Here is a 17,257-nt window from a genome sequence, read left to right as displayed (position 1 = left end):
ATTACATGGAAACCGATGTTGCATTAGCATACAAGCATCGTTAATTTAAATTTCTCGTTTTTTCTCAATATTTTTTCCATTCATCTATATATATACTATATAAAGTCGATTCTCACTTCAACCCACTTGCATCTGCTAAAAGTAATTTAAAACGGTAGACGTTCGGCTAATGACCGCGGTAGTCCAGGTCATTTGTCAGAAGGAAACAATCGGAAAAATTGCCCGTGTCAGAGATAGGTCGTGGCGTTGACACGAGAATGACTAGAACGCCAGGTTCTTCGGAGTATCGCGACGAACCGTTTCACCCGACAGGATGTGACCGCCTTCCATGTTCAGATAGGGCGATAAATCTCGTTTGCTTCCGTGCCAATGAGCAGACACGTTCTGGAAAGAATGAGTTCATATCTTCGGAGGCAGAATCGAGTTCATATTAGCTCCATCTGCCTCCTCGAGAAGGGCTTCTGCGTGAACGAGCAGACACACAGGGATGAGACAACCACGGACAAAACGACGAGGACCGATGGACGAACGCGTAAATACATCCGGATTATTTTCGGCCAATTGATCACGAATCTGACGTAGCTTGCCGCGCCTCTCGTGTTTGCTACACAGCGTCGGACGTACCGTGCTGCTCTTTCACATCGCTTCTGTTCGCTGTCAACATTCGAAGATATTATTTATGACGATGAAACACGCTATTCTATGAAATCTATAGCCTTTTCTGTTTCGCAGTGTTGAAAGTGTAGAAACGTTTTATAGAAACTTGTTTATTCGCGATGATTCCGCCCGAATTTGGATCTGGGCTTTATCGAGATATGGGAATCGTTTGTTTGAAAAACATCGTGAAGGTATCTTTGTAATACGCGTCTTTATAGAAATAAAAACGAGAGGTATAATTTGTCGGAGGAAAAGCTTTACGAATGATTATTTAAATCGTCAAAAATGTATAGTCGCGAAATTTATAAAATTTCCGTGAAGAATGAAATCGTACGCACGTAAGATTAAAGCCGACCCAGTCGAAAGTTACTTGCTTCTATCAATTTTTCGTTCCGTGATGATACAAACTTCCAACGAAAAAATGACTCGATCAACGAATCGATACACCCTAAATCCAAGATAACTTAAATTCCGTCCGCCTCGAAGACCAAGCTTTGATCTTCGTTCGATTACAAGCTAATGTAACACGATTTAAATATTCTTCCGCTTAGCCCAATCGTACGTAGTCTTGGAATTAAAACTCAACGAAGATAAAACACGAGTTTCGATCGATGACGAAAGGACGATGTTCGTCAGATGTGGTCTTGTGACGCAATTGGTGTGATTCGAAGACGCGTTCCACGATATCGTTCTCGGTACCACATTGGATCCGACATCGACATCATCGGCTATCAGGATCGTAAAAAAAAAGGCGACCAGATCGAACGTAGCGGACTTTCCCAGATTCGTAGCCGCTCCTCGTTTCTTCCCTCGAGCATTATCTCGATAAAATGAAATCGGTCGTTAAACGAGGAAGCGAGATAGGTTCGCTGTTGGAGGGAAGAGACACGACCACAAAAAACAGCGGCCTCTGAAGGATTCATAGGGTCAAGACGCGGGTAGAGGGGTCGAAGGGAACGACAGAGAGGCGAGGATGAAGCGAGGGGACAGAGAGAAAGAGAGTGGACGAAGGATCGAGAGCAGGAGGAGAATCGTTTTACGTTCGAAACCAGTTTCTATGGTTTAATTTCTACGGGTGGACATCTTCTTTAATTTATGGCGCCGTCCAACCCCGGTCTTCCTGCCCTCCTACTCTCCCCTTTGAACGCCTTTCGACATTTTATTGGGTCGACCAGTTTCTGTAACTCGTATGGATTCCACTCTACACCTCGTCCGAAAAATTTGAACGGTGATAGCGATATTTCGATCGCCAGAGAAAATCTTAATAGTAACGAAATTGAAAGCTTACAAGCAACGGACATCAGGCATATATATCGCAGGAGTAATTTCCTTACTCGAGCTTTAAAAGTTGAGTCCTAAACCTTAGAGGTTCCTTCTGTAGAGGACTTGTGCGGTTGGTGTTTGATCGTGAGGTTTAAAAAGAGACGAGATTGCTCGTTGTTGAAACCGTCGAATATATTTAAAAATAATTAAATAAATTAATATACAGACAATATTCGTTAAGATGCTCGTACTAACGGTCTCGTTAAAGACAGTGTGTAATTCGTTAGTAAGATCGCCGATAACTCGTAGATACTCGGTACCATTGTGCCATACCAGTGTGCCGCTACAGTTCCTTTTCCAACGATTATAATCCCTTTCTCAAACCTCGACAATTTCGACGACCAAGCTCTGAAAGAGTTTCACGCGATATTAATCGTAAAAATACGATCTACGAGATCGTGCTTCGAAGCTTCGAACATCGAAACTTCGTACAATCATTCGATTTTCATCGTTTTTCCAGCGATTGCGATTAAGCGATGCGTCCAATTGCCCCGACTGATTTCGCAAGGTCGATTCGTTCCCAGCCACCGGTGGAAGCGACAAGATCAACGATTCCGCGCCTCCGTCCGCGCCGCAACGCTCTCGCCGCTCTCGCTGTGTTTATCGGATCTGTACGTTAATTGAAGCAGCGAGCGGGTAATAGCTATGATTACGGCCGCTTACGTCTTGCTGGCCGGAGACTAAATTATATGGGTGAGTCTGGCGCGCTCTGTGTATAGATAGAAGACGCGCGCGCGAGCGGTTTGCCGCGCTATTGGAGCGAGACTTTAGATCTCTCGAGAAGAGATAGGTTTAGGGACGGTTTACGGTTGAAACTTTAGAAAGGATATTACACTCTACGATAAGAATCGTTCATTGTGATCACGTATCGCGGATGTTTACGAACTAGAAAGTAAAAATCACAGAAACGAAACTTTAGTTTGTCCGATGGTAGATTTTCTCGGTACTGGTACGAAGAAAAAGAAGAAGAAGAAGAAGAAAGGAATTACGTTACACGTGCATTACATCACAATGAAATCTTTCAACGCGTTTTACTTTCAAAACTATAACCAGTGATTTTGACCCGCTCTCTACGCGTTACGTGTCGAGAAACGCGGAAAATCGTAACCAGATATCAAACAGCAGTTTTTAGCTTCATCTTGTCACTTCGTATCGAGTCACTGATTTCCATTTACTTTTCAGTCTACTTCGAGTCATAACCAGATTTCAAACAACAACGTTAAACTCAATCTCGGACAACTGTTAAATTTACGATTTTCATCGATTCTTTACTCTGCATCTTGAAAGACAATGAAGGTCACTATCGGGTCGTAAACAAGAATTTATTTTTATAAAAACTCCTGCCAATTATGCAGTGGACAGCTATGACGGTATACAATCTTGACAAGCCTAGCGATAAATTGATCCGCTTGTCCTAAAACACGCGAGACGATTTAAGAAATCTTATTTTACTAAAATCCCATAGAAAAAGGGTTACATCGATGCGGAGACACGATTAAATGGTCCAAACCCGGTTAAACTTCTACGTACCTCTGTTGCGTCAAATACCTCGATTCAATTCCAAACGCGGATCGACGAGTACGAAGCGATCCAGCAAATTCCACGAATTCCTTTCTAAAAATTGCTAGAAGATCATCGGCAACGCGATGCTAAAGAGAAAGAATCTCTGGCTGGCAGTTTCGCGAGTCAGCTAACGCAGTCCTCCTTACACAGCCGGTAATCAGTCTTCCGCGGCGGTATCATCGGCACGGAGCACGCGGAACGCTGTTGCTTTGGCGAGCTGAGAGTGGAGGAGTGTAGTATCGCGCAAAGTGGGGAACCGATGGGAGGTACCTGAATAGTCAGTTTCGAGGAAGCTAGCAGTTCAGGATTGGTTAAAAGATCGGGCCAGGTAGGGGCCCATTGGTGGGTCAGGGAACAGGCGTGTACCTATGGGCAGGTACGACTGTTCTCTGCCAACGGGGGAAAATCGAGTTACCGACGGGACTCCGTGGCTCTCCTTAGGCGCCTTCGATGCAGTCGAACAGGTCGCAGCGATCACGAAGCGCCAGTCCTCTCCCGTCCATCGACGTGGCCGCACCGTGACTCGTGGATGTTCGAGAGAGACAGACAGAGACAGACGATAAGACGTAGAGAAAAAAAATTTAGATCGGGGACGGCCGAGGAAAAAGGGAGAGGAAGACGCAGAGAGACGAAGAGGAGACGGTGCGGTGAGCTGGAAGCCACACTCGGATTCGCGTGGATCATCGAGAGCAGAGCAGAGCACTCGGGGGCAGTCGAAGGATTTGCATCGAGGGAACGGTACAGAAATAATCAGACGCGTGTCGTTCCGAGGGGGTGAAGCCGATCGCGTGACACAGTCCCAGCAACGTGTAAACGACCGCGTTTCGTGGTTACCGCGCTTCGACGAAAGCGAACAAACGCGTGCACGGTGTCCGGTGCACCACGCCACGTGACCGATCGTCGCTGAACAACAACATTTTTCGGGCAGTGTGTGTCGAACAAGTTCGGACGATCTCGCGAGAAACTTGTTCGGTTATTTGCTCGACGAACATCGATCGACGAAGGTTATGGTGTGTAACGTGTGAAAGAGGACTCGAGGACGATCGAGGAACAAGGTTTACGTTTGTGGTGTACTGAGGGACCGGTTAACCCGCTCGTGTGGATATCATCCGACTACAAAGGTAAGTGCAATCGATTCTACTGCGCGTTCCGCGATCGCATTTCCTATGCGGGCATCGACGTCGTTCGGCGCGATCCACCGGCGTTGAAATCTCCCACGCTTCCATGGTAGTTTATCTATGTTCGTGATTCGTGACTGTAGAAATTTAGTGTTTAAATAGTCGCCGCTTTTTCTCCTATACGTTAATACGTATGATAGTTTGTTTCGTGCAAAATTTGTTCGATACGCGCGTACGATCTGCCGCTCGTTCACGTTCGTAAGGAATTTTTGACATCCTGCAAGGAAAATATGACGTCCTAAAACGAGAACTAGAAGTTTGAGTTTCGTGTCGAGAAACTGTAGGTACACAGGTACGGCGAGAGGGGATGAAAAAAATGTTCGACTAATGATAGTTGTAAAAACTAGAAAATAAATCACTCGCGTTCAGCCAGTAATCACCGGCGTTTCGTCAATCTTACAGTCCATTCACCGCTCCATTTATCCCTCGTAAATTAAAGTCTACATCCAAAGTGGCTGCGTTGCTCGCGATTATACCATGGCGTGAAATTGATAATGCAACCTAATAGCGGCCTAAGTACGCCTGGACCGTTAAAAATACCCCTTCGACTAGTAAATTTTGATTGGAATATAATTTCGAAACCGTGAGACCGCGTGCTCTACGCTTCACCGGTGTTATCGGCGAACGAAGATATTGACGGCTTTGTTCCTCACGCTCCGATCTTTCAACCCATGACGTTTATTCCTAGTTCTTCTAAATTTAATTATGACATTTCTCTTTCTACGATACGAACTGTAAAACGTCCAATTAGATTAAAAATTTTCAGCTATAAAGCGCAAGGTCTATCAGGTGGATCATGAATTCTTCTTCGAACAAAATTTCACGACTCGTTTTTCTTCCAAACTATTGCCATTCACCCAATTCTAGATTCTAGAAGATCCAATGTAATTTAGAATTTTTAGGTGCGACAGAGAGGTCCTATTAGATGAGCAGTGAATTCTTTTTCGAAACTTTTTTTTCAATATATTTTTCTTCGTTAACGTTGTTCCAATCGTAATTAATTTGTAAAACTAATTACAATTGTGACCTCTTTGAAAGCTTGTCTAAGGATGTCTGTAAGAATTACAATCGCTTTTCTTTTCTTTTTTGATACTTCTTCGTTCGTAAATTGGCGAATATAAAGCGAAACGGGACGTATTATCTCGAAATTGAAAAATCTTTAAAAGTAATGAATCTGACTTTTCCTACCGTAGAAACCGTAGAATACCGTAGAAACTTTAGAGCTGTCATTTTTCTTTTATAATATCGGCAATGCGGCATCTGACCTATAATTACCCTACTTTATTGTCTACCGCTCCTTACGGTCCGATTTACGGAACATTCAATGGAACAAGGGACTTTCAGTTACAAAGCATATATTACACAAAATTGGTCAAGAGCTATTGTCCAATTATTATTCTAAATCTATCCTTCTTGTTAACATTGAAACAATTATAGACCTTTGCATTTTGTACGTATTATCTTTTACGATTTAATTCAAAGGTGTTCGTTTATTATCGAACGATTATCAACTTACAAAGATGTACAAAGACCAAATACATTTTTATTTGATTCCTGAAATTGATTTGTGAGTTACACAGTGAGCAGGAAGTATAGCTGGCATTGGCGAGAGAATTTAAGCAACCTAACGCTTCTCGAAACAAACTGAACGTCCCATTTCTATTCCTATCCTGTCGCGATAAGGTCATCAGCCGCAAACTCCTTTTGTATCCTCTCTTCGAGTGTCCTTTCTTCGCGCTTTCGAAACCCTCGCCAACGATAGAAACGATGCGGTCGGCTGGGGTTAGTCGTAAATGAAAACATTATCGTCACCCCTCGTGACTGCCTGTTGCTATAATATTTGCCTACTGGTAGACAGTGAAGTAATTCGAGTCGCACAAAGGCCGACACGTTCGTCGTGGAATAAAGGCGAGCAAGAGACGTGGCGGAAGCGTACACACACGCACGTGTACGACGACAGAGAAGGAAGAAGAGCGGAAGAAGAGCGAAAGAGAGACGAAACGAGCGGAGCGTTACAATTATTATGCATAGGTGCCCGGACCAGGTTCTCCCATGTCAAAATATATTTATTGCCCCCCTCCATTCTCTACCTTTGCCCTCTCTCTTTTTTTGGCCTGGTTGCGGTGTGTCAGCCATCATTGTTACCCTTTCATACGGTTATTACCCACTTGTACACCGGGAGAAGCTCTCGACGGCCTTTGAAAATAAACCGCGTGTCGCCTCCTTTAACGTTTGCTTTTGTGTATTTTAAAGGAAAGAACGGTAATTCGTAGAAAGAAGTAATTCGCTGCGTATCCACGCACAGTGTTCTCGAGGCTACGATCTTGCGGATTACGCAGCCTTGGAGCTGGTTTTTTAGGAGAAAGTCCGTAAAAAACTGCACGTTGCTCGCGGTATATTAGCTAGTGAACTTTGAAAACGACCGTCTCATCGGGAGAAAGCGTGAATATAAATAATAGCTTTAGGATTTCATCGACGCCAGAGAATCTGCAAGCAACTTTAATTCCTACGATGGGATATTCCGCTTTTTCTTCTCTTTTTTTTTTTTTTAAGGACAATTAACGGTTCGCTTCCCTTGGTCACGATCTCGTAAGCCGCCTCAGAATCGTCGATCCTCATTTGCATGTCAACCCTTGGTGACTGGGGTTGTGATCTGACTTAACGCCTTTTCGCCTTCGTTCGTGCACCCTTCCACGTTTAAAACCGTAAAACTTCGCACGAATTCGTATTACACGTTCCTTTTTTGCCGTATTCTCTGGCGGGAAACGCACATGTCCAGCGATCCTCTAAATCTAAATTCTTCGATCCCGGTCACGTCTTTTCCGAGTTTTATTTGTTCGTTAATTTCATTATTCGTTGAACTTGTATCGAAATATCTGAGAGTATGGAGGAAAATAGAAGTTGAGAATATGGCAGGTTTTCCAGTTACTCCTTATCGCGACAGTACGTCCCCAGGAACATGCGTTTAACGGTACAGAGAGTGGCTCGATTCGGCCGACCCGTTACTTTTCTAATCTGAACCGATGCACTCCGTCCGATTCGCGATAATCCGCGAATTACAGGGAACTACACTCTTCGTAGCTTCCTCCCATTTGCATTTCCAGATGGGGAAACACTGGTAATACTCGCTTTTATCGCGTATGTTCGACGCAGTTAGTCAATCGCTTAGAAAGTAACCGAGAATGTGTTCCAACCTTTTTATTTTCTCTCTTCTTGGACGTCAAAGAAAATAGTTGGTCGTTCTGCGTGCGTACGGGAAAATAGTGCAGTTTTCGCGGAAAAGAAATTTAACGATCATTTTTTTATCGCGAGCAACCTGTAACGGAAACGCGTAATAGTTAACGTCAGGATAATTAACTCGTAACGCGTAATTGACTTTATCGTTATTTTATCGTTGCTATTTTACGTAAAATTGTTATAAAAAATGTATATCTGTCCAAGTCGTGCAAACTTACCGCGGTAGAGAATAAAGTTACAACTTAATCAACTACGAAGCTAAGGGAATGATACTTTTAACAGTTGAAACACACCATACATAAACGAGATTATAATTACAGCAATATAACGAAGATGAATTGATTTCGTAGATGAGTAGATTTCGATCGAGTTCTCGTCGATCGACCATATTGATCTGATCGAGTAGTGAGATTCCACGACGAACATAGAGCATTTGACAGGTTCGGTAGTTTTGTAATTTTCGATTTGCTTTGTGAACGAGCGGAGCACGCTCGAGCTTCCGAGACAATTTCAACGCGATATCCCCGAGGCCTTTAGCGTCGCGCGTTTACGATATCGTAAATCAACGACGATGCGCTTAATCGTCGAATAAAGGGAGATTAAATTGCAGAGACTCGCGACGCAAACGTATGGACCGTTCCGGCGGCGAGAAAAGCGCGCGCATAAAATCCCTGCTCGAAATCGACGAGAATAAATCAACGGAGGCGAACGATTTAATCGAGGTTTACGACGATTTGTCCGTATGTCAAGCAAATTGACAGACATTTTTTTAATAAACTCTGCCAAACCTCGCTGCGGTCTAGGAACTTTTTTTATGTGTCGATTTCGTTTTTTTTATGTTTTAAGAAAATCATTGGCGCGTGATTAAAACGAGGAATCGTGCGACGATTCGTTCTTACTACGTATATTCTTCGAAAGAGATGTGTAATCTGTCTATAAATATTTTCGTGTTGCAAACTGGATTAAATACGGAGAATGATTTGAGTTTTTAGTTAATGATAATTCTGTTTAGCTCTACCGTACTTGATCGTTGTCACGCACATGATCTAATGTATGCACTAGTTGATAGTTGAACTCGCGTGTTCGACGTTCCCTCTCCTGCTCCTGTTTCGTCTGTACTCTTTTTCTTAGCAAGACGTCACTAACTGTCTTCTTAGGCGAGCAAGAGTTTCACGTTGGATCGTGACAAATATCTCGCAAAGTATTTGCGATTATACCGTCTAATTTTCTTACTAATTCGAAATTAATGTTACAAAAGTCAAAGGTAATGTTTCTTATTGTCAAAAAAAAAATGGAAGATTTTCCAAAGGATATTTTCCAGAACGATAGAGCAGACACTTCTAAACTGATTTATTCTTAAAATCATCGGTTTCGATAAAACACGTAGAGATACTTTCCAAATCAAACTACCCTGAACCTTCCTCAGCGTGCAAATGTAACCCGAAAGGCCACTTTTTAATCCATTTCCATCGATGAATATCGTTCGAAATCGTCCCCTCGTCTCGTCGTATCTCGGCATAACGAATTCCATACGCGATATCCTGAAAGAGAATTCCCACACGCGGCAAGGGTTGGTTTCCGTCGATTAACTTCGAGTGGCTGAGGAAAATCGTTCGAAGAGCAACGAAGGTATATGTATAGACGGTGTTAAAAATTGGATCGGTCACGGGCCAAGGAGATGAACAATACTCTGGTCGGTCCGTCAGCGAACCTCTTCTTCACGAATACGCATCCACGTCGAGAGAAAGAGAGAAGAAGCCTGGTTCGGCCTCGTGGGGCTAAACTGTCGCGATAAATGATCCTACGGAAGGTTATTAATTGTCTTTGACTCCCAACCGGGCGCTTTATGGATCGCGAAAACATATTAACCGAAAAGAAGCTGCCGTCCTCCCTTGCCATATGCTCGGAACCGACGTATACACGTAGCACGCATGCGAGTGTGCGTGACACGTCGTGGATTCGAGTGTCTGAACGCGTATACAACGATCTGGAGCATCATTTTTCAAGGACTCGATCGACGTGCCAGCGAGGCGCGGCCATCATCCATCAAACCGATCGTTAAAAACGCATCCAGGCCGATACAAATTGCGCGACCTGTGCCCGGCCGTATTCTCAACACGCTGCAGTTTCCCTTTCGAGTCCGTTTTCCTAGATCTCCATCCCTTTACAATTCATAAGATCGTAGATGTTGGGCAACCTGCGGTGACGGAGAAGACTTGTCGTATTTCTTCGTTGGTCCGGCAACAACTAACTAGTAATCGTGGCCAGGTTAGAGTTTATCTTCTCGCGAGTCTCGTCAGCGAAGGAATTTCGACTCCTCCTAATTTTGAAATTTGGAATTTGTCCTTCTAAGAGTTTTATTTTTAGAAAATTGTATACGTAGTTCAAACTTTTCTTGTTTACCGGTAATGTAGTCATAGAGTGGTCGTGTTTCAGAAACGTTCGTACAAGTCCTCGATTTATCATTTGGAATTCTTTGCTTCGCGAGCGTCTTATTTTCAGCAAATTGCTTAATTCACGATAAAAACATGTTGTTCGAAGATTAAACGTTCTATCCAAGTGTTTCATTTTCCATGGAAAATACTCGTGGAAGCCTCTATAACGAAACGATACGTTACATATAATTGGCAAATGCGAAGCGAGGTGCATAGGAATTTCCCTTGAGCAGAGGAACACCCATCTTCCTACGATAAAGGTAATCTAGAAGCCGTAGTAAACGACCTTGTTGGAAGCTGGCGTTAGCTGTCGCGCCTCGGGTAAAAGCGACCGAATCGTCCCGTTTGTTCCTCCTAATTGGCGATAAACGGACATAATCGTCGGTATATTTTAACCAGGCCGCATGATCCACGCGCTCGTGGCCGCGCGCGCGTAACTGCGCCAGAACGATAAGATCGCGAGCAACCGTCTCTCCGAGCGGTGACTTTCGTGCGAGAAATTCCCTTGACGCAGTTGCTTATACACGGCACAGTACGAGCCGGTGATATATCGACCCGTTCTTTCGAGCGGACTCATTAACTCATTAACTTAGCGAGAAAAATGGCTAGCCGTATATCAAACGGCAGCCCGGTAATCAAGCGGTCATTCTTAACGCGGCCATAAATTCGCGAATTAATATACCCGCCAATTAATTAAATCGCGCCACGCTTTCTCTAGCAAAGGCTTGACCGGTAGAATTGTAACAATCACGGTCCCCTGTCAACCGAGTAATTACAGTTCACGCGACCGAAGAACTAGTTTCCTTCGGCTCGCTCGCTCGCTCGTGGAAAACGCAATCGACGAAAGATTATTCGAGACCGTTTAATTGGACGATTATCCTCTCGCACGCTTTTCGTTCTTTGCTTTTTGTCGCCTACCCAGACCGCGTCCCACCTCTGTTACAGTCCAGTAAAATTAATTCCGAGGAAATGGAACGAAACAGCTATGGAAACGACACGCGCCTAGCCACTTTATGGACGTTGATTTCAGTTCTTGGAACGACCACGCGAACGAAGGTGTCGATCTTTTGGTATTCTCGTTTATCGTTCTTTCTCTCTAGAATTTCGAAATATCATCGACTTGTTGGATTTTGGAAGAATGAAATATTAGTGATTCTGGATTGCAAATACGTGTAACGGTAGTGAGAATTTATTATTCGTGTATTAGGAAATTTGAAGCCTGTTTCCTCGTTGGAATTGACTGAGCGAACGCTGCTACGAACAGAAGCTGACTCTTCGAAAAGCTTAATGGAAACACTTTTACTCGGTAATAAATGGACAACGCTATACATATAATCCATATATAATCCATATATGTAATTCGAAGCATAATGATATAAAATAGCTATAATCATACAAAATTTCAACATTCACCATCGAGACTCTTTTTTTGCATAACAATTTACTAGTTATAGTAAATTTCTTTTCCAGAGTTATAATTTTCCGTCGAGTAGCATAGTTGATCGATTATCTCGTCTCGTTCGGAATTTAAAAATTTTTCATCTAATATGGAATAGCTAGAGGAACTTGTAAAATTTCAATTGTTGAGTCGCTAAACTTCTTGATATTCTCGGTACTGCTGGCTCGTATCTTTTAACTTGTAAAATTTCGTCAACTATTTAGTTCTATCTACGAGATGTTCTTACGATATTCTGTCACTCCCTTTCATCCTTTCGCCACCATTTTCTGCTTTCTCCGCTGCTCCCCAAAGAAAAAATACAAGAACTCGGTTAAGTAAAGGGTTACTGTTCGGGGTGAAAGGACAATGGCAGGAAGTCAGCGAAGGGATCGTCGAGATAAAAAACTCTCATAAAGGGATAAACGTCATACGGGACTCGAGTTTAATGGCGCGTAAACGTTCGACGTGCCCCTAGACGCGCGTGGTGCGTCGCAGGACGAGTGGAACGATGACAGGAGGGGTTCTCCCGTTCCTGACCCATACGTTGTCCCTTTTTCGTCGATCGTTGGCGTTCCCGTTGCAGGAGTTGGAAAGCTACCTCTTGGCACGGTAAACCGATATCTGGAGCAGGTCGATCGACTTCATTAACAAACGAGTGCCAAGCAAATATTGACTCTACTCGTGGAAACTAGGGTACGAGGTGTGCGCGCGTGTACATACACGAGCCAGCCGCTTCTCCTCGAAGCGTTTTGCCTTTGTGCAACATCCGCCGGGACCAATGAGACGTCGATGGGCAGATTATGGAGTCGGTCTTGTTGCTTCTCTCGATGCGGCGCACTGGCCTCGAGTATTTTTGCATATAAATGCGCGGGAACGCTCCTTGGCTGGTAGTTCGCGCGTTATCTGATGCTTCGTGCCCGTGATAAGCGTCTCCTCGCCGATGTGGAGCTCGAGACCGCTCCGAGCACTGGTAACCGGAATCCTTTACCATGGGAAGAAATTTCACGGAAGGTGGAGCAATCGTTTCCGTAAATCCCCTCGCTCGGTCTATATGAATATTAATGCCGGAGGTCGCACGTCGATGACTATGCTTTAGGAAATTCCTATTGTTTCGCTGACACACCAGGGGATTCCTACTATTGTCGTGATATCTAGTATCACGATTCTCTACTCGATATTAGAAACGATATAAAAATCTTCCTTCGTACAAGGATCATATATTTCACTAGACGGTAGTATACGCATTATTGTAGACAATTACTAGGAGCTCGAAAATTAATGAATTGACAATTGGTAAGTTGCAGATTACAGACACCTGCAATAGCTTTTGCAATGTTACAACTGAAACGTTGGATAAGCAATTGCGTTGCGATTTGTTGCTTATTTATTAGCATCATCTAGGAAAATTCGTCACTTACGATTTGCGACTTGTAAATTGCAAATTAGTTCGATCGGTCAAGATGAGACGACGTCGAAGAAATAATTGAATTTCTGACTTCTTGCTTACGTCGTCGTACCGTGAAAGGGTTAACCGTAAACATGGCAGATTTCGCGAGACACTTTAGGGCAAAAAGATCGATTCTTGGCAAAGTAGAGAACAGCCTTGGCCCGAATCGGGGTCAGCTCGTGGGATAGAATCGATATCGGTCCGTGCACGCGCGTCCAGATCCTTTGTAAAATCAATAGGCTCGGCTACTTAAATGGTACCGTTCGCTGGTTATAGTCACCGGTCGGTTACGGGCCACGGATACGGTTACGAGAAGGCTGAATCGATGCGCTCTGTGATTTACTGTTAATCGCGAGACCACTGTTAATCAACGTCTGGCTGCGTGCACGCCACGGCTCGAATATTCCTCACGCGGTTGCGCATCGATGGAAACAACACGTCCCGATATTAGCTCCGCGCCCCGTTTTTGCGCCGCTTAACCTTTCATCCTCCTTGTCTCTCTCCTCTCTTTATGAGCGAAAGAAAGAAAGAGAAAGATCCGCTCGCTTACGAGCCCGAAAGCTCCGCGAGCATTCTCACGCGTTCCGCTCGCTGTTTCTGGCCGCCTTGAAACGGAATTATAGCCGGCGCAGGATTGTGTTTCGATTTTGTTGCTTCGAGCATTCCACGAGGCTGTCAAATGTCAGAGTTCGAAATATTTTTGGAGTTCAATTATCTATGTGTACGCAGTGGCTCATGAAGCTATTTGAACGCTTACCACGGAGAACTTTTACGTAAATGTCGAGTCTGTTATATAAAACATATCGAAATTCGGTTGGCCCGAGACACGGTTATATCGGTAAAATTTGAAATCAATTTGCAAATATTTATACAAGTTACGAGACGAGTTTACGGTGATTTGGTAAAAGAATATCGTACAGCGCGAATAGCCGTGTGAAATACACAATAAGCGCACAAGATGTTGCCATTGAGTATCGAGGCCTATTGATACGATGGGTAATCGAACGTTTAAATACTTTTGTGATCTCTAAGAAACATATAGCTACTTTCACAGCTTCCACGTACATTTCCTGGTTTGTTTTAAGCTCTATCAGAGCTACCAATTTATAACCACGCGCGGTACTAATGAAATCTCAAAGTGTTTGGTATGACACACATAATATACGTATAAAGGATTTCTATAAATATTCGAACACTTGTGCGAGAAATAAGCGAAGGTTTACTTTCTTTCGAGCAATCCAGTATTACGTTTAGTGGAATAATATTGTATATCTACGGATGGGGATTTCAAGTTCTTTTTTCTAGGTAATAGCGGGAAAGATTAACGAAGAAAAATCCTATGTGACTTAATGAAATCTACGTAATATCGTTAGGCTGTGGTGAAGAGAGATAAGTCTCGTTGATGCATACAACCTTTAGATGGTATAATATATTGCAGCTTTTAGCACGTTGCTCGTCAAATGCATCGTATTTTATATCATCAAATGTAATATAAATAATCCATTGCATAACCGTCCTTTTACTGCTCGCGTCTTACTTTTGATGCATCATTCGCCGGTGAAATGTCCTCTGGTAATAAACTAGCGATAATTTTTTACTTTCGAAAGATGGCGATTTGATCGAGGCTAATCCGCAGCGTGAATCTTCCAGGTTTTTCGTGAAGCAATTAACGTTAAAGCTATCGACCACTAACGTATGAAACTCGTGCTAAAGGAATCTAGATACAAGCTATACGAAAAAGTAAGTGATACAAGGAGAAAAGGAAACTTTATTCGCGCATCAACTTTACAAAAAAGTGATGAAAATTCAGAAACGTTCTATGAAAAATGATAAATTAACAAATCGCTGCTAAAAGGATACTTTTATCGAGGAGCGTCGTCTTTAGGCGATTTTACTTACTGTCCGTACAATACAGTTGCAACTTATCCTCGGCATCTCGAGCGATTCGTCGTTTTCCTGAAATCGCTCTAGCTTCATCGCTCGAACGTCGCAAGAAACGATTCCAAAGACGCAAGAAACTCCTCTAACCGTTTCAAACAGCGTGTTCGAAGGCAACGACTTCCGGCATAATGATTCGAAAATGCCTGGACGAACGAGTAGGTCATTGTCGTGGCACGAGATGGTCGCGTCGAAGAAAAGAGGGAAAAGGAAAAAAGAAGAGACACCTATAGCTCTGTCCGTTTCTCCGCGGCGAAGGAGAGGAAAAGAGGATGGTCTCGGCTCATCAGTAAACGGAATGAAAGAAAGAGCGGGCGTCAAACAACTGCGTCGAGAAAAAACTTGGAAACCTTAACGAACCTGCGAGTCGACTCTTCTTCTTCTCTATCTCTCCCTCTCTCCTCGACCGTCTCCCACCCTTCGAAGCTTCACAGCGTTTCTCCGTTTCTCTGTTCGTCGTTTAATACCGACAGCCTACCGTTCGCGGGCGCCAGCTACTTTCCTTTAGAAGAACAATCACGAGCAGACGATTAGAAGCGGCTCGTGTCGCGGCTAGACTCTAATTACGCTCACTTTGAATTCTCGTTAAGACGAGCTGGCCGCAAAAACGCGTCTTTGCCGAGATTAACTACCCTTCGTTATTGCGATACAATGCTCTTCACCGCGATACCAGATTTCTTGTTATCGAATGGTTGCCAGTGTAATCCTCCACTGACGTTCGTCGTGAATCAATCGTGGTACAGAAACGTTTAAAAAAGGATCGACTGTTTAAAGGCAATCGTGTTTTCCATGGTTCTTCCGAATATAGTCATTTTTTGAGGAACGACACACGGTTCTCCGGGAGAGGCCTGAATAATTCTCTCGAATTGGAAACTTCGACATCCCCGTTGAATTTCAAAAAGCTAGTCACAATTATGTAATTAAACCTTTTTCAGCCGGTATATTAGAAAACGCTCGGTTCGGTGTGTTTCGCAAGGCCTCGCGTGTCGGTCGAATGATTTGAGCCAGCCATCTTTGGCCGAGATAAACGTGGTATAACGACATTAGAGGAAGCCAGGTGCGTTCGAGGCCCCTCATAGGTAAGGTTCCCTTATCGGATCATCGATGGTCTAATTTTATTCCAGTTTTACCCGAGAAACGCGACCATCGCCCTGACACCGAGTCGCGCGCACCGGCGGATGGCGATGGCTTTTACCGAGATAGCGCTGATTTATGAACGCCACAGTCCTCCGATTCGACTCACAGTTGTTACTGGCAACGGATCTGTGCGTGAAAAAAAAAAAAAGGAAAGAAGTTCCAGTCGAGTCGACTGGAGTTGACGGAAAAACTGTTAATGGTCTTCCGTCAATCTCGCGACGAATCGCACGGAGAAGGGGCGTTTATTAAATAGAAGCGACGATGAATGGGCGCGATGGAAACGATAGTTCGTAGCGCAGGCTGCTAGGGCAAATACAAACTGTACTCGAACCGAAGTCAAAGATCACGTCGAACGAAACAATGCGGGAATAAAGACAGGCGCGATGAGAACGCGAACGAAATCGATCGTCGTGAGTGGAGGATGCCTGAAGCATTAGCGCAACGTTGAACCGTGTCAGGGGCGATAATGGTCGTAAAGAAAGCGGCTCGCGAAGGAGGGAGAATAATTTTTCAAGCTCTCCTCTTCCCGGTAATCCAAATAGCATTCGAACATCCGTAAGATATTGTGGGAGGAATAAAAATCGAAGCGAACGCGGAGAACCGGTTCGTCACCCCTCCCTCTCCCTTCCTCGCCCTGTTCTTCCCTCTCGTCCGTTCTCTGTTCCACGACTAACCTCCTCCTCCCCGCTTGGTATACGAGTCGGCCTCTTCGTCTCTTTATCTCGCCAAGGATGAACCGCGCTAACTGACTGACGCACCGCTATCCTTCGAATAACATAATTTCTATAATTGCAGATGAATCAAGTGTGCAAGGTCTGTGGCGAGCCGGCCGCCGGTTTTCATTTCGGAGCGTTCACCTGCGAGGGGTGCAAGGTAAGGTATCTGTTTAATCATCGTATCAACC

General features: G+C 44.0%; 1 protein-coding gene across 1 annotated transcript in view; it reads left to right on the top strand.

Moving 5' to 3' along the window:
- The first annotated feature begins 2,838 nt into the window (after window positions 1-2,838).
- The window catches only part of LOC117158541 (uncharacterized), a 40,812-nt gene continuing 26,393 nt past the window's right edge, over window positions 2,839-17,257 (top strand). Inside the window, exons 1-2 of the mRNA XM_033337552.2 lie at window positions 2,839-4,664; window positions 17,149-17,226. Coding sequence (XP_033193443.1) covers window positions 17,149-17,226 — 78 coding nt within the window. The 5' untranslated portion in view covers window positions 2,839-4,664. The remainder of the gene's footprint in view (window positions 4,665-17,148; window positions 17,227-17,257) is intronic.

Source organism: Bombus vancouverensis, chromosome 5 (genome assembly GCF_051014615.1).
Source record: "Bombus vancouverensis nearcticus chromosome 5, iyBomVanc1_principal, whole genome shotgun sequence".
Taxonomy (NCBI): domain Eukaryota; kingdom Metazoa; phylum Arthropoda; class Insecta; order Hymenoptera; family Apidae; genus Bombus; species Bombus vancouverensis.
The sequence above is the reverse complement of the archived record's forward strand: the minus strand, read 5'-3'. Positions and strand labels throughout refer to the sequence as shown.